The 23,594-nt window shown below is 43.4% G+C and overlaps 1 protein-coding gene across 6 annotated transcripts in view; it reads right to left on the bottom strand.

Moving 5' to 3' along the window:
* LOC126481672 (protein phosphatase 1 regulatory subunit 12A) overlaps window positions 1–19,499 on the bottom strand; it is a 374,220-nt gene extending 354,721 nt beyond the window's left edge. For all 6 annotated transcript variants that reach the window (XM_050105600.1, XM_050105601.1, XM_050105605.1 and 3 more), the window contains exon 1: window positions 19,192–19,499. In XM_050105600.1, the coding sequence (XP_049961557.1) occupies window positions 19,192–19,440 (249 nt within the window). In that variant the 5' untranslated portion in view covers window positions 19,441–19,499. The remainder of the gene's footprint in view (window positions 1–19,191) is intronic.
* Between the last annotated feature and the right edge of the window lie 4,095 nt (window positions 19,500–23,594).

The raw sequence follows: 23,594 nt of genomic DNA, 5'->3' as shown, positions 1-23,594 counted from the left end.
CTTGCGTCTTATGTAATTCAACGGAAAATATTGTCTCTCTCAGTACGGTCTTTTTCAAGGAAAAACATCGCTTGCTAAGAAGTTGTTTAGACTGCATTGCTTCCACCTGAGTCTCTAACAGGTTTTGGACTGCCATCAAGTCCAGAAACTTCTTGGCGCAAATCGATATTTGTGTCAAACGACTTCCTTTTTTGCAAACAGAAGTCCATTCCCGAGATGTGTTACAACTTACAGCTACTACGAAAATTAGAGTAATCTCTGTCTTTATCTGGGTTACTCGTCGTCGTCACCCGTAACAGTGAACTTTTATCACGTCGCTCATACCACGAACTTAGGTAAGCTTCGCCCACTAGAGAAGACCCTGTTGGCTAGATGCATTACAACTCTAATGACAAAAAAAAAAAAAAAAAAAAGAAAAAAAATCACAGGACCAAAACGCAGATTTGTCAATTCCGCGCTCACTGTTCTGGGAAAAATCCGACGTACGCCCCAATCTTCTTACAACTTAAGACGAATTATAAGGACTTAATTACGGAGTAAATGGCGAAAATAGGTAGATATTGCTTTCTCTAAGTTTTACTTCTCCCGCCTCGTGTTACAACAAGGCAGATAGCGGAGAAGGAATACTGTCGGAGACCGTAAGGCTACTGAACGTGTTCATGCCGCTTCCCACGACATGGACACTGAGGGTCTCTGACAGTCCATAGAGCAACATTAGGGGGGAAATCTTGGGCCAAAGACATCGTTCGCTATAATTGTTGCGGGAACAGAACAACTGTGATTAGACAGTGTAACAAATGAATTTGCCTTGTATGTCCTATTCCATGGCGCGTCACGTCTATTCTTCTGAGTATACGCTATCATAGAGAATGGCTGATCGACGCCTGCACTAAAGGACGCACGTACCCCGGTAGCGGCCGTTATACACCGTCGGCCTTACCAAAGTACTAGCCTTTTATGGATTAATGGCGCGTAAGCGACATCAGCGCAGCAACCACGGTGGTAGCTTGAACTAACAATTTTAAACAGAAATGTGCATTCGGCCAGTCAGCTGCAAGTAGTGAACGTTGTGCCACAAATCGCGATAGAGGTACATCTCTAAATCAAGTGTTCAAGATATTCTTCAGGATGTTTTGAAGAAGGGACAAGTGCATGCAAAGTTCGTCCCGCACAGTTTGACTACAGAATAAAAAAAGACACGTGGACACCTGCCACGATTTTTCTAACATTTGCACATGATTGTAGAAATGTTCTGTGCGTTGTATTCAAGTGGGTGAAGACTAATAAAACACCTGAGGCATTCAAACCGGTCTTAAAATTTTCTCTATTTTTTTTAATATTCTAATCTCGAGTTTTTTTTAACTGACGGAGCTACAAGGGAGAGGCATTCGTATGTAAACCAGCAGCATTTAACGTTGACACAGAAGGCACAATGAGAGTTGCACAACATACCATTGACTACCGAAATATAACACTGTGTTTGGTGCTTACCCGTTCACCACCACATAACAGTGTGGTGCTACGTTTAGAACCACTGAACACTCACTCGAAAGGAGGAACACTCAAATTCCCGTTCAGTCAACCAGATTTATATTTCGCGCAGTTCCCATAATTCACGTGGCGAATGCTGGGATCGTTCATTAGGAAATGCCAAGGCCCTTTAATACTCCCATTCTCTTCCAATTCAAGTGCTTGCCGTGTACATATAAAGAACATCTCAATAGAAATGGTCGTCCCAACAGATGAACAGTCCCTACCACGTAATTATGACGACATTTCAGTTTTTGAGGAGTTTAATGGTTGTTCCACTTGATATCAAAAACCTCAAAATTAGCCGAATATCAATAATATCCGGACCATTAATGCTTCGGAGTGTCAGCTGGAGTTCAGGAAAGAAACTTTTAAATAGCAGTAACACTATACGGGCGTTTAGCGCTCATCACACCTTACCAAATACCACCAGCTTCCATACCACGATGAAATGCATTTTTTTGTGTATTAAGAGGTGAACAGACTTTCTTAGGCGCGTCGTTAATACGAGAAGGAGAAAAAATTTATGGATCTGGCAAACAAATGGCATTGAAGTCAAGGAAATTTAGTCCTGTTGGTACATGCCATCACGCAGTAGGTAAGTAACAGTCATCTTACCAAAGTAACAATTTCGTGCATACAATTTCTTAAAGTAGTGTTGTTTGTGTTCCATATGGTCAACGGAAAAAGGAGGGATATGAGGTGTACACTGCTAGGACATCCACTTTACCCTGTTACTTTTATTTATTCCCATGTCAAAACAAAAAGGACACTGGAAAGCATTCTGAAGTCACAGGGAGGTTACGGCACGTTGGCTCTACTCACTGAACAGATACTGGACAAAGCTCATTGACCTAAAAGGCTGCTGCGTCGAAAAATTATGTCCATTCCTAACACAAGAAACAGGCATCATTGACAGGCCTACAACCTTTCTCCTTCCCCTCTTACCGGGGTGGTTGTCGCTTAGAGTAAAGCTGTCATCGATCCGAAGATTGTTTTGAACACCATGATGCTTTAGTAGGCATGGTACAGTAGAAGGTTGTACGCGTCTGCCTGCTCTGAAGTGACTGAGCCAGGCAGTCACTGGAGGAGGCCTACATTTTAACGTAGGTACCGATCCATGATGCAACTCTACGTTTTTCACATTAACAAACATTGCCAGAGGTGAACGAGGTGCTTCGTGACACAAAATTTCTAGGATTAACAGGGGATCGAACCCCAGACCTTTGAAATTTTCGTCTGGTACTTTACCACCGAGCCATTACATCTGGTTAAATATGAAGGACACCTCTACTTTATACCATTTCGATGACAACTATTTTCCACGTGTGGCGGAATTAAAAGCTAATGGCTTCGTAATGTTCATTATCTAATTGACTAGTGCCATGTCCGAAAATTTGCTACCAGTCCTGACGGTCCCCTAGTTTGTAGGTGTATACACAATCTTCGGCCTTTCTTCTAGGCAGCCGAACTTTTAAACAACCCTTAAGTGATCTACACTCCTCAAAGCCACCTTACGGTATGTGGCGAACGGTACCTCGGATACAACTGTCTTTAACCCCTCTACTCTGTTCTAAACGTCAATGGCACATCGGAAGAAAGAATGTTGATACACCTCTGTATCAGTTCCAATCTCCTTTTGTGATCATTTCGCGAATCGTTCATACGAGGGACTAAAATGTCGGCCGCATCGGCCCGGAGCGTAACCTCTCGGAATTGCAGCAGTAAACTTCTCCGTGATGTACAGCGTGGCACGAAAGTCACTGGACACTGATTTAAACAAAAGATTTAATTCGTCAGCTATGACTGTTGTTGGGCGGCCATATCTTGGTGCATCCATAACAACTACATGTTCTTCAACTCTATCTCGTATGTCGTGCAGTGTTTGTCTAATTGGGGGTTTTGATATAAACTGTCTTCCCTATTCATCAACAACTGCAGTAACAACGCCATTATAAAATGCTTTTAATGCAAAAATCCTTTCTTCTTTCGTTAACATCTGTAAACACGTCTCACAGATCACGCTTTCAACAATTCACTAGTTTGATTATTGAGTTTGTTTTGCTTGTGATTGCATTGTATACCATCTTGACAAGACGTAATGATCACTATTTGGTAATAACTTAACGGGTTAAAACTTCCTACTGTACTAGGTCTTGCTGTTACTTTTGTTTTCTTTTAACCAACTGACCAGTGACTTTGGCGCTACCCTATAGAACGCCTCTCACGTTGCGTCTGCCACTGAAATTTGAAGAACATCAACTTTTCGCTCTCGCGCAAGCTAAAGCATTCTACAACGAAGCTGCCGTTCTTCACTGGATCTTGGTTCCTTCCCCCCGCCGCCCCCCCTCTCTCTCTCTCGCCCCCTTATTACCCCACCCGATAAAGGTTCCAAGACTCATGGGTAATAGAAAGAAATCTGTCAACCAAGTGTTTTGTAAGCCACTTCTTACGTGGATCAACTTCTTCCCATTCTCACAGTGAATCTTTTCCAGTAATTTGTTTACGTCGCTCCAAATCGTTACTCCTAGATATTTTACGATAGTTATTGTTTCTGGTGATTACATGTAAACAATGTAAAGGAACAGTAGTGGATTTCTTTGCATATACAGGGTGATTATAATTAGAGTTAAACTTTCAAAACTCTGTAGAAATAACACCACTTGTCAGAATGACGTCAAATAGCAACGGAATATTATCGGAGAAGGGGGACAACGTATGGCAGAAAAAAAGTGTGAAAACTGATCACTAGATGGCGCTGTATGTGTCAGAATATGTAAATGAAAACACCTGCCACGCGCACGACCTATTGAAATTGGTATATACACGCCGGCTACAAAGCTTTTCCGCCTTTCCCGTCTGCGACGTTCGCGTTGACTGTCTCAATGCACTGTAGCTCTGCAGAAGTTTCGGACACCGAAGGGTTTGAAAAAAGGCGTTGGTCCGATGACTGCCGTAGGTCTGGAGCAACTGATTCGGAAATTCGAAAAGACGGGTTCTTTTGGTGCGTAACCTGGTAGAGGGAGGGAAATAATTGATTCGACGTCAGTGGAAGAAACGGCCACAGCAATGCAGGAGGAGACGAGTGGTGGTGTGCAAACGTGTAGTGTACGGAGAATTGCCCGAACATTGGACATATCCGTGAGCACGGTGCGTAAAATCCTACGGAACATCCTTCTTTGCTATCCATTCAAAATTACCCAGGTGCACGAGTTGCTTTCTGTTGACCTGCCAGCAAAAGAGACCTTTGATTTAAAATTTCTTGCTCGCATGGAAGTGGACAATGATCGACCGCTGAAGATTTTGTGGACAGATGAAGCCCACTTCCATCTGACAGAATATGTCAATACACAGAATTGTCGAATATCGTCAAGGGAAAGTCCACACGCAAATCAACCAGTACCACTTCATCCTCAAAAAGTCACTGTGTGGTGCGAATTTACGGCGTCATTTATAATATGGCCATATTTTTTCGAAGCGAAATGCTTCCGGTCCTGTTATGTGTACAATCACTGGTAATCGCTACGAGGGCCTTTTGGGCAACCACGTCATTTCAGCTCTCCAACAGCGTGGATGGTTATCATTTTTATGCAAGAGGGCGCACCTCCGCACACTGCAAATCCAGTTAAGCAGCTGCTGAAGCGCAATTTCGGAAATGCTAGAATTATCATCCGCCATTTCCCTACAGCCTGGCCGTCCCAATCACCTGAACTTAATCCGTGACTTCTGGTTGGTTGGTTTGTTTGTTCGGGGTATAAAGAGACCAAACTACAGGGTCATCAGTCCCTTCTTCCTGACGCAAGCAAGGCTCAATGTACAAAAACACCCAAAGTACGTTTGAGATAGTAAAAGGGGGAAAAGAAATGGGGAACCACACCTAACAATAATATGAATGGAACGCACAAAAAACGGGGAAACATATACCACAAGGAAAAGTAGAATGTATTAAAACCATAGAGCAGGTGGTCTGGGCTGGCTGATAACAATAATAAAAGGGGATGAGCCAGCCACTCTGCAACACATTAAAATGTCCACCCCACGAAGACAAGGCGAGATGAACACATGTAGGGAAAAAGACGACCACCAAGACAAACAAATGCAAAGAAAGTGCGACAGAGTTAAAATGGAGGGAGGGTGGCGGCCTCTGAGAGAAGGCTAAATGCCCACCCTTAGATGGTACGATAAAAAGTCCCCTCACGAATAAAACGTAAAACTAAATCTGCTGTTGAGGCATTATTGCCCAACACCGAAGATAGGGTGTTGGGAAGGTTTAAAGGCAGCCGCAGAGGGAAGTAAAGTTGGCAGTCCAGCAAGATGTGGACGACAGTCATATATGAGCCACAGTGCCACCGAGGCGGGTCATCGCGACAGAGGAGGTAGCCATGTGTTAGCCACGTATGGCCAATTCGGAGCCGGCAGAGAACCCCACAGTCCCTGCGAGATGCCCGCATGGCGGACTTGCGTAAATTCATAGTCACTTAATGGCACGCAGTTTGTTGTGCGTATTGAAATTATGCCATAACGTCTCCTAAAGATGAACGACCTTGCGGCGTATTAATGATCGCATGTCAATTACGGGGATGCCGATCTCCAGAAGCGGTTTCCGTGTAGCCTGTCGGCAAGTTCATTTCCGGGGGTTCCAACGTGGCCTGGGGTCCACACAAACACCACCGAACTACTGGACTGTTCCAGGGCGTAGATGGACTCCTGGATGGTGGCTACCAAAGGATGGCGCGGGCAGCACTGGTCGATAGTTTGTAGGCTGCTCAAGGAGTCAGTAAACAGGAGAAATGACTCGCCAGGTCATGAGGGGATGTGCTCAAGAGCACGAATATGGCCGCCAGCTCTGCATGAAAACACTGCAGGCATTTGGCAAGGAGTGCTGTTCAATATGTCCTCCATGAACATACGCAAAGCCTATGTGACCATCAGCCATCGGTGTAAACCACTCATGGTCCCGGTACACGCCCAGAATCGAGAGGAAGTGACAGCGGAGAGCCATGGCGTTAACCGAGTCGTTAGGACCATTTGAAATGTCCAGGCAAAGCTTCGGCCTAGGTGTGCACAATGGAGGTGTACGTGAATGGACCTCAAGTATAGGCGGTAAAGGCAAGGACTCCACTTCAGACAGAAGAGATTGGACGCGAACCGCAATCTTAAGCCCTGACCTGGGCCTCCAACCCGGGAGATCAATTGCCGTGGGTGGGAAAAGGAGGCTGTAATTCGGACGCTCAGGAAAACTACGAATGTGTACAACATAACTGCCGAGAAGTTGTGCACGCCTTACCTTCAATGGAGGGACTCCGGCCTCCACCAGGACGTCGGTCACCGGACTCGTCCTAAAAGCTCCCGTTGCCAGTCGAGCGCCACAGTCGTGCACTGGGTCGAGTAAACCCAACGCTGAGGGTGCCGCCGAACCATAAACCAGACTTCCATAGTCACGGCGGGATTGAACAACGGCTCTGTAGAACTGCAGCAGCGTACAGCAATCTGCACTCCTGTTGGTGTTGCTCAGGCAGAGGGCATTGAGGTGCTGTCAGTACTTCCGCTTCAGCTGACGAAGATGAGGAAGCCACGTCAATCGGGCGTCGAAAACCAGTCCTAAGAATCGATATGTCTCCACTATAGTGAGTGGATCGTCATTAACGTAAAGTTCTGGTTGCAGATGAACGGTAGGACGCCAACAGAATTTCATGACACGACTTCGCAGCTGAAAACTGTAAGCCGTGGGCTAGAGCCCATGACAGCGCCTTGTGGATGGCTCCCTGTATAAGGCGATGCTCAGCAACACCAAAACTGGAATAGCAGTACGAAATGCAGAAGTCGTCTTCATACAGAGCAGGTGAGACAGACGGCCCGGCAGCTACTACTAGAACGTTAATGGCCACTAAAAATAGAGATGCACTCAATATAGAGCCCTGCAGGACCCCATTCTCCTGGATATGAGGGGGTGGGGGGGTGGGGGGGGGGGGGGAAGCGGGGAGCGGGGGGAACTATGGGAGGCACCAACTTGGACACGGAAAGTACGGAGCAATACGAAATTTTGGATAAAAATCACAAGCAGGCCCCGGAGAACCCATTCATATAATGTGGGAAGGATATGATGTCGCCAGGTCGTGTCTTAAACTTTTTGTAAATCAAAAAAGACGGTAGCCAGGTGTTGGCGTCTGGAAAAGGCTGTTCGGATGGCAGACTCGAGCGAAACTAGATTAGCAGAGGTAGAGCAACCCTGCTGGAAACTGCCCTCGCATGGAACCATTAGGCCACGTGATTCCAGGACCCAACACAACCGCCGACTTACCGTATGTTCTAACAGCTTACGAAGATCAATGGTGAGGCTGATGAGCCGATAGCTATCCACGTCAAGTGGGTATTTGCCAGGCTTGAGCACTGGAATTATGGTGCTCTTTCGCCACTTCGATTGAACGACGCCATCGCACCAGAACCGGTTGAAGATGACGAGGAGATGTCGCTTGTAGTCGGAGGAGAGATGTTTGATCATCTGACTGTGGATCCGATTTGGCCCAGGAGCTGTGTCGGGCCAATGTACGAGGTCGTTAACGAGCTCCCACTCTGTAAACACAGCATTATAAGGTTCACTGTGACGTTCAATGAACGAGAAAGCTTTCCTTTCCATCCGCATTTTGAGGGTGCAAAATGCTGAGGGATAATTCTCCGACGTGGAGGCTTGAGCATTGAGCTCAGCAAAGTGTTCGGCAATTGCGTTTGCGTCGGTAGATAACACACCATTACTGTGAATGCCAGTGACACCTGTCGGGGTCTGGTACCCACAAACATGTCTGATTTTTGTCCAGACCAGGAATGGTTGAGACGTACCTCTCCTGTTTCCGTCTTTTTATAAGCTGGTGAACGCGGGCATGGAGCCATTTCAAAGCTATTAGGTACTCAAGGGAATGGTGCCACTTATGTCGCTATAGAGCTCGCCAACGCTCTTTAATGGCCTCAGCGATTTTCGGCGACCACCAAGGTACTGACTTTCGTTGGGGGCACCCTAAAGAACAGGGGATCGTGTTTTCCGCCGCACAAACGGTCGTTCTAGTGACCCGCTCAACTACCACAGCAATGGTACTATGTGGCGGAGATTCAACAGTGACAGAACAGATGGAAGCTTCCCACTCAGCCTTGTTTAAAGCCCATCTTGGCAGATGTCCAGGGGAATGGCGATGGGGGAGTGACAGGAAGATGGGAAAGTGGTCACTACCACACAAGTCATCGTAGGCTCTCCAGTGGACACATGGGAGAGAAGTCCTGGGCTGCAGAGGGATAAATCAATGGCAGAGTAAGTGCCATGAGGCACAATGAAACATGTGGGGGCCCCAGTATTTAAGAGGCAGAGGTCGAGTTAAGACAGGAAAGTTTCGACATCTCTACCTCGGCCAATGAGCACAGTGCCACCCCACAAGGAGTTACGGGCATTAAAATCTCCCAAAAGTAGGAAAGGTTTAGGGAGTTGATCAGTGCAGCCAATGCGTTCAGGGGTACTGCACCATCTAGAGGAAGATCTACGTTGCATCATCCTTATCTTGACAGCCACAGCTTCAAGAAGGCTTTGAAGGGGCACATGTTCACTGCATACTGAGTTCAAGACAGACACAAACCACCCAACACACTATTATAGTCGCTACGGTTCTTGTAATATCCCCTATATCCGTGGAGGGCAGGGGCCTCTACATTGCCGGGATCCAGGTTTCCTGGAGGTCAATGCAGAAAGCAGATGTAAAGCTCAACATTGCCGTAGCTCAGCCAGGTGGTGGAAAAAAACAGCAGCAATTCCACTGGAGGATGTTATGAGGGTGGGAAGACATGAAGCACAGAATGACGCAGGTTACGCCTCAGGGTCACCTGCTGCCACTGATTGAGTATTTGTATCCATTCCTATTGTGGATGAGCCATCAGTGAGATCCAGGTCCTCAGGGGTACCAAGATATCCATCTCATCCTCAGGTGCAGAAATGGTAGACACTGGTGGTGTTGGGGCCACCGGAGGGGCGTTTTTCTTAGCAGACTTCCTTGTTTGCTTGCCCTCTCACTTCTCTTTAGCTGCTCCGAAGTGGCTTCAGGCACGGAGGAAGACCGTGAAGCTATTCGCACAGTGGCTTTTGGCTCCTTTAGCAACTGGCGAGTGTCCACTGTGGCATTAGTAGAGAGGGTCCCAAGGGTTCCCTTCCACACAAGAGGAGCTCAGGGAGGTTGTTGCCTCTCCAGCTGAGGGGAGGTCCACTGCATTTGGGGGGGGGGGGGGCGCTTGCTCTCAAAGTAGGTACTTTGGGAGCAACGGAAGGATATTTTCTTCCTACCACCAAGGGGGCGGATGTATTCTCAAGATCCGGAGGGCCCACTGCTCGCGGCATAGAGTGTGGGACAACTGGTACATGTGACAACAATGGTAATGCAGCTGCAGCATATGTGGACGTCAACCAAATTGGATGTCATCGTTCAAATTTACGTTTGGCCTCTTGGTAAGTCAACCAGTCCAGGGTCTTTTACTCCATGACTTTCCGCTCCTTTTTGATTACAGTGCAGTCTGGCGAGCAGGGAGAGTGCTGCTCTCTACAGTTGATACAAGCGGGAGGAGGCACACATGGAATATCTCTACGCAGTGGACGTCCGCAGTCTCAACATGTGGTGCTGGAAGTGCAAAAGGAGATGTGCCTGAATTTCGAGCACTTTAAGCACTGCCTAGGGGGAGAGACAAACGGTTTAATGTCACAGTGGTAAACCATCACCTTGACCTTTTCGGGCAATGCATCACCCTCAAAGGCCAAGATGAAGGCACCAGTAGCAACCCTGTTGTCTTTGGGTCCCCTGTAAACGCGCCAGATGAAATGAATACCCGCTGTTCTAGAGAGTTCGTCGTCAGACTGCAAGAGGAGGTCGCGATGGAAAAATAATCGCCTGGACCATGTTGAGGCTTTTATGGGGAGTGACGGAAACAGGAATAACACCCAATCAGTAAAAAGCGAGTAACGTCCGAAACTGGGCTGGGGATACTGCCTGAATCAATACTGCACCGCTTCTAATCATGGACACCACTGTCACTTCCCCAAACTAATCCTCAAGATGTTCAACAAAATATTGAGGCTTTGTAGGTAGAAAGGAGTCCCCTTTCTTTCAGCTACAGACTAAATACCGAGGCAAATATGGCTCTCTTCTTTCTGTAGCCCTACGTTCCTTCCACAGTGTAGTGAGGGAGGGAACCGATTTTGGGTCATTTCTGTCCACACTGTACTCGATCTTGCCCTTCTTAAGAGACTGCTGGCGCCGTACGGTCACCACTAAGAGATGGCTTAGCCTGCTTCATTATGAGTCAGCCGCCCTGATGCCACCCACTCCAATCAGGGCCTCCCCCCACAGGCGCCACCCAACCACACCAAAAGGCCACCTGGCATGATGGTCGTTGCCAGGAGTCCTGATGCCCCACAAAGATAGGCATCTACTCCTTGGCATACGTGGGGAGTTTACAGCTCAGGCATAAGCAGTGCGATCGATGTGTTTTCAGGGGGTCTACCACAAAATGGGTACACAACAGCCCCACCACAACTGACTGGCTACTGTGCTGGATACTGGGCGCAGAGAAATCCAATATTGTCAGGGGGGGGGGGGGGGCGAAAGAGGACATAAGACAACAGGAGAAGATGACATGCCCCGGAAAGTCCTCACCCAAATAGTTGAATTGCAGATGGAGATGCAAAGCCATGACATGAGGTTCAGGAGATTGAATATAAGGGCACTATAGGTAACTCATGCACCACGTAAGGCATCCTTCCCCATATGGTCCGCACTTCTGTAGAATTTGGAAAGTGGCAGCTCAAACCATAAAATGGGACCTGAACTTGTAGGGCCGAAAAGTGTGACACACCTCTTAGTTGCCTCTAACCTCAGGCCTATTCTGGCCCCTGGACCTGCAGGGGGCCATGTGACTTCTGGCTGTGGAGCTATCTGAAACGTGTTACGTTCAGTGTTCTGATTGCAAACTCAGCTGCATTAAAGACACACCTTGTGTAACACATTCTGAACGTGACACTGGAACACTTCAATCAGTTGTCTGAACATTCTGTTTCTCGATTTAAACTTGTTGCACAAATAGGTTGTGCCAGTCACATGGAAATTAATAATCCGATTTTATTTTGACTAATGCTTTATATGCAGTTCTTGGCATCAGGGCAAAAACCAATTTTTTCTATCCGGTGTGATATGACCTTGCCATGGTGGATGGGCTTACATAACTAACAGTATCATACCTGTACACCTATGCACACTGAGTAATACAGTTTGTTTAACGTCAAACATACACTTTAGGCATTGTAGTATGATTCATTTGTCATTTGTAGTTGACCCCTATTAAATTATGATGCTTACTGCGGCCTCTATTGCTACATTTTGTAACTATGACATTTTCTTCTGCCATACGTTTTCCCCTTCTCCTATAATATTCCATTGCAATTTGACATCATTCTGAGCAGTGGTGTTATTTATACAGCAGTTTGAAAGTTTAATTATAATCACCCTGTATATGCACAATACGTTACACTTACTTATGTTCAGAGCGAACTGTTGTTCATTGAAAGTTAAGCCACGGATGTTTCGGAAATCCACAATTGGCAACTCCTCACCCACCTGACTTCCCCCACAACAGAAATTATCGGAAGAAACAGAACTAGAGTCCTGTCCCGACACAAAGTGACCAGTAGCAAGTCTATCCAGAACCATTTGTCGTGACCACTCATCGGGAAACGAATATGGGCGCCGCGGCCGGCCCCCGACACCCTCTTCCCCCAGGAGCTGAGATTGTGGGTACGGTGTCGAGCACTTCGTAACTCTGTCCACCAGGCACGTGTGCGCCGCCGACGCAATGGTCGTCTCGAGCAGGTCAGCGACGCTCGGCGCGCCGACGCGATCGTACCACAGCCAGGCGCCGGGCTAGCTATTTATAACTCGGCGCGGTCATCACGGCGAAGAACGTCTTATTTATGATCGAGCTAGCGCCAGATGGCCCCACCCTCCCGTGGCACGCGATCTGCCCTCGTCTTTTCTGTTTTACATTCTAGGCGGTACTATTTAAGTAACAATGATACGATACATGAGATGTCAACCAGTGAACAGGTGCTGTAATTATTGCTTCGGTACATTCGATTTTTGAAAGTTTACTACCAATTACCAATACTAGACAGTCAATTAATAGACACATTAACTCGACGTGTTCGGGCGTCCGTTTGATACGCACATACGGACAGCTGTGCGACGTATTTATTCTACAATGGCGTTTTATTGTGAAGCAACCGCAGACTGATAGTAGAAGTATGAAAGAGAAATTCGAGGAAAAACGTGTAGTTCATACTCCAATACTAAATCTCAAAAACGGTATTCATGGTTACCAATTGGCAGCATTTACACATTATTCAAATGTTTATCAACTGGAAACAACAGTTCTTGCAGCGCGCGCCAATTGGCACTCCTTTATTGTGATAAAGAGTGCTAAATGGACACTTTCTTATTGTGCATTGTAATACAGCTTCGCCCTATTCTGTTCTTAGATGGGTTGTTGACGGTACAACTTTTTATACTCCAGTGCATGTGGAATTGACGAATATTTGCAGATTTGGTCCTGAAAGTGATTCTTGGAATTCATTGGGAAGCACTTTTGTCAAGACATCTGACGCTCTAACGGTGTGCTTCCAGGTGTTCAATAGTGTTTACTCCTTAATGTTGGCAGTTGATATTTCTCAGCATTTGTATGAATTTCTCTCAAGGCTAATGCACGCACGATAGCTCATGTTGCTATTTTTGTGTATGCTGGATATCCCCCATCACTCACACCTAACATAAATCCTGTGTATTTAAGCAGTATTCACTATTATTGGCATAAGAGCCTCATAAGCAATCTCTTTTGTAAAGAAACTACAGTCCCCAAACATCCTACAAATGAACTCAAGCACACTAAATTATTTATCTACAACTAAACTTTCATTACTGTTCTATTTTGTATCACCATATATTGTTACTTCCTGGTTTTTGTACCAGATGACTCCATATGTGGTGCACTAATACTCTCATCAAAGGCTACTACATTGTGTGCAAAGAGATACCAGTGAAGTAACAGTCAAAGTGTATTTTGAGAATTCTGAGTAGGGATGAACAATATATAAAGGTGAATGCTAGTGCATAATATCAAAGTTTCCGCACTATTAGATCGACAGCTCACTCATCATGAAGCGACGTCTCCTGTCTTTCCTATAGGCAGAAGGGAACATACCAAGTATTAGGGGTGTGGGAGCATGGTTCCTGTTCTTAGTCAGCAGCAAATGTATTGGGTTGTGTGTAGCATTAAGACTGAATAAATGATGCGTAATTATTTTTTTTATTTTAAAAAGGTAACTTGCTTCCGGTACATACAAATGTAAGAGCATTGTACATAACTTATAATCGACCAAAGGAGTGCATTTGTTAAGACACCTGCCTCAGTTTCAGGAGCCTCATACACCAATTTAGGTGTGCCATGTTTTTCAGGCAACTGCTAGGATGGTTTAAAAACTCAGATCACATCTGAACTGTCTGTACTGTCCTCTCCTCACTGCACGTGTGTGCACATTCATAGGTCTGTACATATGACATATTTTCCTTGTATTAAGCTGATGGACCCTAAAACATTGTAAAATGTTCCTTGGACAAAGAAACAGTCTGCCCTTTTCATACATAAACTGACCACATATGTTTGAAGACAGCTATACACTAACATTTTATAGAAGTAGCGTAACAGTAAGTTAAATATCTAAGAGCCATGGAAAATTATTTCCACTGCACCTGCTGACATAACAACCATGGCATTGATTTCAAATGTTATTGAATGATAGGGGACACTTACATTCAGAATTTACTCATCCCCATTTTCAAGAACATATGTTTAATGTGTATGGAAACTTTATTGGATACTCAATAGTAGAAGTTATGGTTAAGTTCCACACTTTATCATCTGTGTAACAGGAACAAAGTACTCAAAAATACTAGGATAGGAAACTGTTGTAATGTCTCCTAGTCAACTTTTCTGAGCGCTACAAATTACATGGCAGCATATTCAATGGTGCAGTTCAATGTTAATGAGTTGGTACTAAGGAGTAATGCCGACAGCCAAAAGGGAACATATGCCTGCGCCATCGTATTTTGCGCACAAACATCCTACAAATGCCAGCAGACAACAGGGTACATTAGATGTCCTAAAATCAATGCCCATATGAAAAATCTGATAAACAGGAATGTTCAATACAAGTTTTCTGCTTTGTGCAGCAGCACAGGTAACATGTGACAAACACCACAAATGATAGGCGACTGTAACGATGTTATTGGCGATTTTTTCACCTGGACTACACTGCAGGTCAGTCTATCACAACAATGAGGTTTTTACAGTTGTCATATTCATCTGTTTCACCAACTCACAATCAAACGGTCACCTACCAACCTAAGCTAGACCTTGGTCAAAGCTACAAATCAGTCTGTCACCATGACAAAATTTTTTTCAAGTACCACACTAAACGGCTTTGTTAATGCACAACCAAACTGTTACCTTCCACACTATTTTGGACTAAGCATAAGATCAATGGGTCACCACAACCAGTCTCCCCCCCCCAACACACACACATTTTTTGGGTTCGCTAACAAAATGGTAAAAAGGTGACCTGACAGAAACCATTACCATTATGTCATTGGCCAAAGCCAACAACTCGTACTGAACATTCCTCTTGGTGAAAAAATTATCCAAAATGCATTGTCAAATTTGTGAACATAATTCCACAAAGAATCAAAGCAATGTCACACTACATATGAAAGGAGAGAAAGAGAATGAGAGGAAGGCTTTATCCAATTAAACTACGCTAAGCCGCTGATGACTAGAACGTTATCTGTTGAACGAAACAGCAGACAGTGAAAGCTTAAACAGTCATTCACAGTTGTCGTATTATTAATCATGCGTTCCAATTAACGTGGATCAATGAAAAAGGAGGCAGCATATAAGATGCTAGTGTGACCTACTCTTGAGTATGCCTAATGCCAAAGCGTTTGGGATCTGCACTAGGTTGATTTAAAGGAAGACATCAAAGCAATTATGAGGCAGGTTGCTAGATTTGTTACCAGTAGATTCGAACAACATTCAAATCTTACATTGATCTTCAAGACTCAAATAGGAATCCCTGGAAGGAAGGCAAAGTTCTTTTCAAGAAACTCTACCGAGAAAATTTAGACAACTGATATTTTAAGCTGACTGTAGAATGATACTACTGCCACCAACATACATTTTGCATACGGACCACAAGAATAATATATGACAAATTACAGCTAATACAGAGGCATAAAGGCAATCCTTTTCCTCAGCTCCATCTGTTAGTGGAACAGAAAAGGAAATTACTTTTGTTGATACAGGGTATCCTCTGCCACCATCATACACAGCAGTAATTATTTCAGATTTGACAGCCAACATAAAAGTAACTCCAGCAGTCTTGGTAAAAGGGTCAAGAACATATCAACAGTCCAGTATGACTGTGGCTCCAGTCATCAAGCAGTTTATAAAATGGTTCAAATGGCTCTGAGCACTATGGGACTCAACTGCTGTGGTCATAAGTCCCCTAGAACTTAGAACTACTTAAACCTAACTAACCTAAGGACATCACACACATCCATGCCCGAGGCAGGATTCGAACCTGCGACCGTAGCGGTCGTGCGGTTCCAGACTGAAGCGCCTTTAACCGCGCGGCCACTCCGGCCGGCTGCAGTTTATAAGAACAAGATAATCTATCAACAAAATCTGGGAAAAGGTAACACCAATATTTTCTTGCAGGTACTCCACACAACAGGATTAACTGTATGGAAAAAAACTTATTCAATTCTCAGAAATTCCTTGGAACTGAATACCCTACCCAGACAGAGAAAGAGATTGGAGCAGGAAAGCGGCAGTGGAACTCTAAAATTCTTTATGGAATTTAAGCACTCAGTTGTTGTTGTGGTCTTCAATCTCGAGACTGGTTTGATGCAGCTCTCCATGCTACTCTATCCTGTGCAAGCTTCTTCATTTCCCAGTACCTACTGCAACCTACATCCTTCTGAATCTGTTTAGTGTATTCATCTCTTGGTCTCCCTCTACGATTTTTACCCTCCACGCTGCCCTCCAATACTAAATTGGTGATCCCTCGATGCCTCAGAACATGTCCTACCAACCGATCCCTTCTTCTGGTCAAGTTGTGCCACAAACTTCTCTTCTCCCCAATCCTATTCAATAACTCCTCATTAGTTATGTGATCTACCCATCTAATCTTCAGCATTCTTCTGTAGCACCACATTTCAAAAGCTTCTATTCTCTTCTTGTGCAAACTATTTATCGTCCATGTTTCACTTCCATACATGGCTACACTCCATACAAATACTTTCAGAAACGACTTCCTGACACACAGTAAGCACTCAGTAAGGATTAAAATTTGCTATTTGTACAAATATCACTACTGAACTACATGCAGAGCCTTCTACAGGAAATGACGACATGATAGTTATTTCACTCTGCCTTAACTTGTCGCCTGCCATAAGTAGTTTCTACTGCATTACGCATAACTCATTAGTTTTACAACAGCCCACTTTGTGATATCTGGTAAAGCAATACAGACAAACACCTCACTGTTCCATAGCTGTCTTCTCTGATACTTCAGAGGTAATTTAATATTAATGGCATCAAAATTACTGTCCTTGACTACCACAAGTATCAACGTCTAGGCTATGTTTCTTAATAGCACCATTCTCTCAATGTAAAAAAGTACTACCCTGTGCACATCACCTTTACTGCTTTCAGAGGTATCAAGAGTCACAGAAGCACCAAGATCAACACCGCACAAGATGTCTGTACAATTATTCACATACTGTTGCCAGCAACAAATGCACTTAGCATCAGTCACTTACAACGCTAAAATTGTCATATGGCAGCAGCAAATAATGAAATGTTATCAAACTCTAAATTGTTTCTCCCAGTATGAATAATGAAGTGGACTGACTGACCACAACAACTCCCTTTTCTCAACAGAAATAGTTAAAGCAGTTTTCAGTGCCTTTACAACAACTGCAACTGTGCCAACATAATATCTGATAAAAGCTGTTGTTGAATACTTTCTTCAAAATAATTCCATTTCTAGGAAAGACATAAAATGAAAAAGCACAAGTGCGCAAATGGCTGCACTCACAGAAATACATTTACGGCCACAGTTTTCTCATTTTCCATTTGTGATACTGCCAAGAAGGAATCCCACAATAATGCAAGCACTGCACTTGTGCAGGCAAGAAAGGAATATCCTTTCCATTTGTATAAACATTCCACTTTTCTCAATGAAGCTGACAAAGTCTGTCTGCCACATATAAAAGTATTTGTATCAGTCACTGTACTGACTGTGATGACAATGATTCAATGACGACTTATTATTAGTTAACTAACAGGCCAACATAGCATAGAAATTATTGTTCTGCCTGAAACAGGGCCAATTCAAAAACCACAACCACGTCTCAAGCAGCATAATTGCTTATGCACACTCTACATTTTAACGAATCAATGGTGACAGGCAAACAAATGGACATACAAACCAACAACAAAGTACTCTGACTAATTACCATCTAAATGTGCACCCAAACGTCATGCATACATGTATGGTTCTGCTTCTGAAGGGTACACACAGACATACACAAAACCATAAGATCACAATATTTATTCATTCGCAATTAACACACTTACAGCAGTGTCAGTTCAGTTAGTTAAACCGGATAAAGTTAATGATGTAGGGACCTATCCGACGCAAATTACATGACCGCAGCAACATCATAGAAGCACCAAGCACACGAAACAGGCACAAAGTGAAATTGCAAGGACTGTTAATTATGATGCACACGCAAAAACGAGAAACTGAACACAATATAGCAATTTGTAAACCTTTAAACACTGAGATGACCCGTTCACGTTTGTTACACAGTCCTACCTGATATCCATTCATCTATAAACCATACTAATCAATCTGTATCCAGCAACTACTGATAGGTGACAAATGTTTACAAATAAATTACAGGTCCTTCATGAAATGATAAATAGTCCTTGGCATCACAACAACGTAACTCATCTGTTCAGATGTCTGTATGACTAAATAAATTTATGCATACACTCTTATGGTGTAGGTGTCTGCTGACTGACACTACGATACCAAGAGGTAGAAATGTCTCTCAGAATAAAACAATTCATGTATGTAAACAAACAAGAAAACTACTAGTCGCCGAGACACGCACTGATATTTTCTAATACTAGTAAAATCTTGCTGTCATAAGAAATGTGTTTACCCCAAGCAACGCTAACGTAATGTAAACATTGAACCACAAGTAGTGTTGCCACCTTGAGGACAACACAATTAGCTCACTGTTCTAAATCTGCAAATGTAATTTCACACGGATTCAAACCCTTGGAGAATACACATCATAGTATTCATAGCAAGTTGTTTTAGTAGGACAGCTGTAGATTGTGTCAGCCATTTTGTAACGACCCACTTCAATAACAGTCAATTCATTATGATCTGGCTCACAATCACTAATACGCATGACATTTTGAAATTCCACCAAATGGCGAGAGCGCGTCTGTTACCTGATGTAGCGCCGTCAGCCCATCTACGTTCGCTGTATCTATGTCTGCCCCTTTCTGTAGCAAACGGAGAACCTCTTCCTTGTCTCCGGCAGCACACGCAGCTAAAAACACACATCCCGCAGAAAATTGTATCTTCTTTTTCTTCCTGTTTGGTGTTCCAGGCACACGGTTCGTTTCTGATTCTTCCCAACGTTTCAATTGTTCAGCTCTTTTAAAGAGAGCTGAGTTCGACCTCGTCTCAATAGACATGACTACCTACACTCCCCATACGTTTGTGTAACTCAACATGGAGGGAGCGGTTAAGAAATAAACTCGCTGCAAATTATGCAATACACTGGCTCCAACTGGCGAGCCTAAGTCAAGGATTTTGCTTAACACACATCTGTGACGCGACAGCAGACACTGTTCACAACCGACTCGACTGTGGTAAACCAGAGTTCAATTCCTGTCTCAAATACTGGATATGAAACTGAACTCCACGTATCAAACAATTAATATCAAGCGTCGGCGCAAAAAAAACAACAGATAACTCGCATTTTTACAAGTTGAGTTATTGCTCCAGATCGATTACGACTAATTATATGCATCTGTTAGCTAAAACCTACAAAAAAAAGAAAGAAAGAAACAAGCGTGTCCAGAGTAGCATTCAAAGTAGTTTTGCTGTAAGGAAAAAGAACTGGGTTAAGTCAATGTTTTCAGAGGAAAAAAAAGCAGGCAAGTCAGTGATGACTCGTCCAGCACAGCACAGCAAACTGAATTCTGATGTAATCTCTCGCCCACAGTAAATTGGAGCTAAGCAAAAACAAAAAGAGAGTGAAATTAGGCATAAAAATTGCAAAAAAAGTATGCCTCCCAAATATAGCAACCAATTACATTTGCTTTAAGTGGCAACTTGCGATGTATTCGTTCAATATCCACGTTCTTGCAGCAATCGAATCCTTTCTTTATGTTTATCGTGAATGCATTGCAAAATTCCTTTTTCACTTCGTGTCTTATGTCGTGGATGAAGAACACTGAAGAGGATTTTACAGGGTGTCCCATGTGGAATGGCCAATATTCAGAGATATTGTGGGAACAATGATTCGAAGCAAGAAACTCGCAAACATACAATTTACAATGCATGCCAAGAGCTATAAGCAGTTGCTAGTAGAAGAGATGTGTTTCACACAGCGAAGATGAACAGGTGTTTTTACTTCTTGAGATAAGCACGTTAGAGCCCACCATTACTAGACAATTTTTCCTTGCTTTGGTCCATACTATCTCTTCCAAAATATGAAAAGCAAAGAGCTTGCAATAGGAACTTCTGTTTCACAGTACTGAAGATGAAGAAGTACTCATAGCTATTTAGCGATGCATTTTAGGGCCACGTTGAGTAGATTTTTTTGCTTCGATTGATCGTTCCTGTCATATCGTTGAATATTGACCATTTCTGCTGGGACATACGGCATATTTGTGGTTCTGTTGGTTGTCAAAATACAAACTTCAGTGTCTCCCCTTCATTATAATGTGTCTCTCAATCAAATTGGTGACCTGAAGAAAATAAACCTTAATTCCATGCCATTCTTATTCAGAGTGTGATAAAAATGTTAGATTGTGGAACGCAAAGACACTGACGCAATTTCAAGAAAACGAACAAAGCAGCCAGATGTAGGCTATATATTGTCTTTCTTGACTTTGGTCAGTGTTAATCAAGAAATAAAAAATACAGTTGGACTCAAATTACACTGCAAAATTCCCTTTCAAAATTCCTTCTATTAACTTATCATCTGAATACAGCCACTGACGAATACTGAAATATCAACCAACTTATCACGAAGGAATGCAAACTGACACAATCACAATGTCAACCAATGAATAGGAGTCTTCAACTGCCTGTATCTGCTTATAATGGTGTATTTGACTTCAGGATTCAATACTTGATTAGTGAACAATGACCTAATACTTAAACAAGAAATTAAAAATCCATGTTAGTGCAAAACAGCTACTCCTTGCTTGCTACACCTTTTTCCAAACACACATAAATTATCTAATAAAGCTGTGGAGGGAATCTACTGGACATAGATGAGTCACTATTTGGCAGAAAAAGCTATTAGATGCATGTATGGCCTAAGAACAAACACTCTATGTATAGTGCATCGGTTATTTGATTAAACGTTGAGACTGAGAAATATAAATATCTCCATAAATGAGTGATCAAAGCCAATATTTTAACTTAATAAAATCTAGCAATTCCTATGCAAATGAAATTAATACCCTCTATGTTTCCATGAAATTACATAAAAATGCTCTAACTATTTTAGCCATAAAGAGCAAAGATGTATTTTAAACATTACAACACTGACAACTGAATTGTTTCTGTTTTGAGTAGAAAATAGTTTCATATAGGTTCTGACGTGATTTAGAATAAAAATCGTTTTCTTTATCCTTTTTGATATTACTCCCAGAGTGTCTCTTCGCAATGTTAACCCAAGCTGCAGTTAATGTGGTTTTAGGAGATTCCTGAAGAATTAGATACAACATGTCAGCTTTGACCAATGTTGTCAGAAGTTACTAGAGATGATGTATTATCCAGTTTTAACAGCAAAGGCAAATGTTGAGAAACAAAGGAATCCAGGACAGGAAAAAACACACATTTTTCGAAAACTGTCTTGAGCAGCTAAATCGACAGCCAACACGTAATGGAAATATTTGAGAATTGGTAGCCACGAACAGACCAGACCTCATCGACGGTGTCAGTGTTGAGACAGGGATTAGTGATCCTGATGTTGTCATGAAGACTATGGTACGAAAGTTAAAAAGTCGGTCAAGAAGGCTAGGTGAGTATTCTTACTAGAAAGAGCAGATAAGCAGTTGTTAGCATCCCACTTAGTAAATGAATCAACTTCATTTACTTCCCGTACGATGGACATGGAAGAATTATGGGCAAATTTTAAACACATTGTAAATCACGCATTGGACAAGTATGTGCCGAAAAAGTGGGTTACGGATGGGAAAGACCAACTGTGGTTTAACACCGCAATTCGGAGAATGCTCAGGAAACAAAGGCAGTTGCACTCCTGGTTCAAGAAAGATCGGGAGAATGAGGACTGGCAAAAGTAAGTAGAGATTCGTGCTGCTGTAAAAAGAGCGATGTGCGAAACATTCAACCACTACCACCATCATACATTAGCATACGATCTTGCTGAAAACCCAAGGAAATTCTGGTCTTACATAAAATCGGTAAGCGGGTCGAAGGCTTCCATCCAGTCACTCACTGATCAGTCTGGCCTGGCAAAGGAAGACAGCAAAACAAAAGCTGAAACTTTAAATTTAGCATTTGAGAAATCTTTCACGCAGGAGGATCGTATAAACATACCGCCGTTTGAGTCTCATACAGATTCCCGTATGGAGGACATAGTGCTAGACATCCCTGGGGTTGTGAAGCAACTGAATAGGTTGCAAATAAATAAATCGCTAGGTCCTGATGGGATTCCAAATTGGTTTTACAGAGAGTACTCTATTGCACTGGCTCCTTACTTAGCTTGCATTTATCGCGAATCTCTTGCCCAACATAAAGTTCCGAGCGACTGGAAAAAAGCGCAGTTGACACCTGTATAAAGAAGGGTAGAAGGACAGATCCTCAAAATTACAGACCAATATCCTTAACATCCGTTTGTTCAAGGATCCTCGAACATATTCTCAGTCCAAATATAATGAATTTCCTTGAGACAGAGAAGTTACTGTCCACACATCAGCACAGCTTTAGAAAGCATAGATGAAGAGTATCAGACAGATGCCATATTCCTTGACTTCCAGAAAGCGTTTGACTCGGTGCCCCACTGCAGACTTCTAACTAAGGTACGAGCATATGGGATTGTATCCCAAGTATGTGAGTGGCTCGAAGACTTCTTAAGTAATAGAACTCAGTACGTTGTCCTCGATGGTGAGTGTTCATCGGAGGTGAGGGTATCATCTGGAGTGCCCCAGGGAAGTGTGGTAGGTCCGCTGTTGTTTTCTATCTACATAAATGATCTTTTGGATAGGGTGGATAGCAATGTGCGGCTGTTTGCTGATGATGGTGTGGTGTATGGGAAGGTGTCGTTGTTGAGTGACTGTAGGAGGATACAAGATCACTTGGACAGGAATTGTGATTGGTGTAAAGAATGGCAGCTAACTCTAAATATAGATAAATGTAAATTAATGCAGATGAATAGAAAAAAGAATCCTGTAATGTCTAAATACTCCAATAGTAGTGTAGCGCCTGACACAGTCACGTCAACTAAATATTTGGGCGTAACATTGCAGAGCGATATGAAGTGGGGCAAGCATGTAATGGCAGTTGCGGGGAAGGTGGATAGTCGTCTTCGATTCATTGGTAGAATTTTGGGAAAATGTGCTTCATCTGTAAAGGAGACCGCTTATAA

This window comes from Schistocerca serialis, chromosome 5 (genome assembly GCF_023864345.2).
Source record: "Schistocerca serialis cubense isolate TAMUIC-IGC-003099 chromosome 5, iqSchSeri2.2, whole genome shotgun sequence".
NCBI classification, from domain to species: domain Eukaryota; kingdom Metazoa; phylum Arthropoda; class Insecta; order Orthoptera; family Acrididae; genus Schistocerca; species Schistocerca serialis.
The sequence above is the reverse complement of the archived record's forward strand: the minus strand, read 5'-3'. Positions and strand labels throughout refer to the sequence as shown.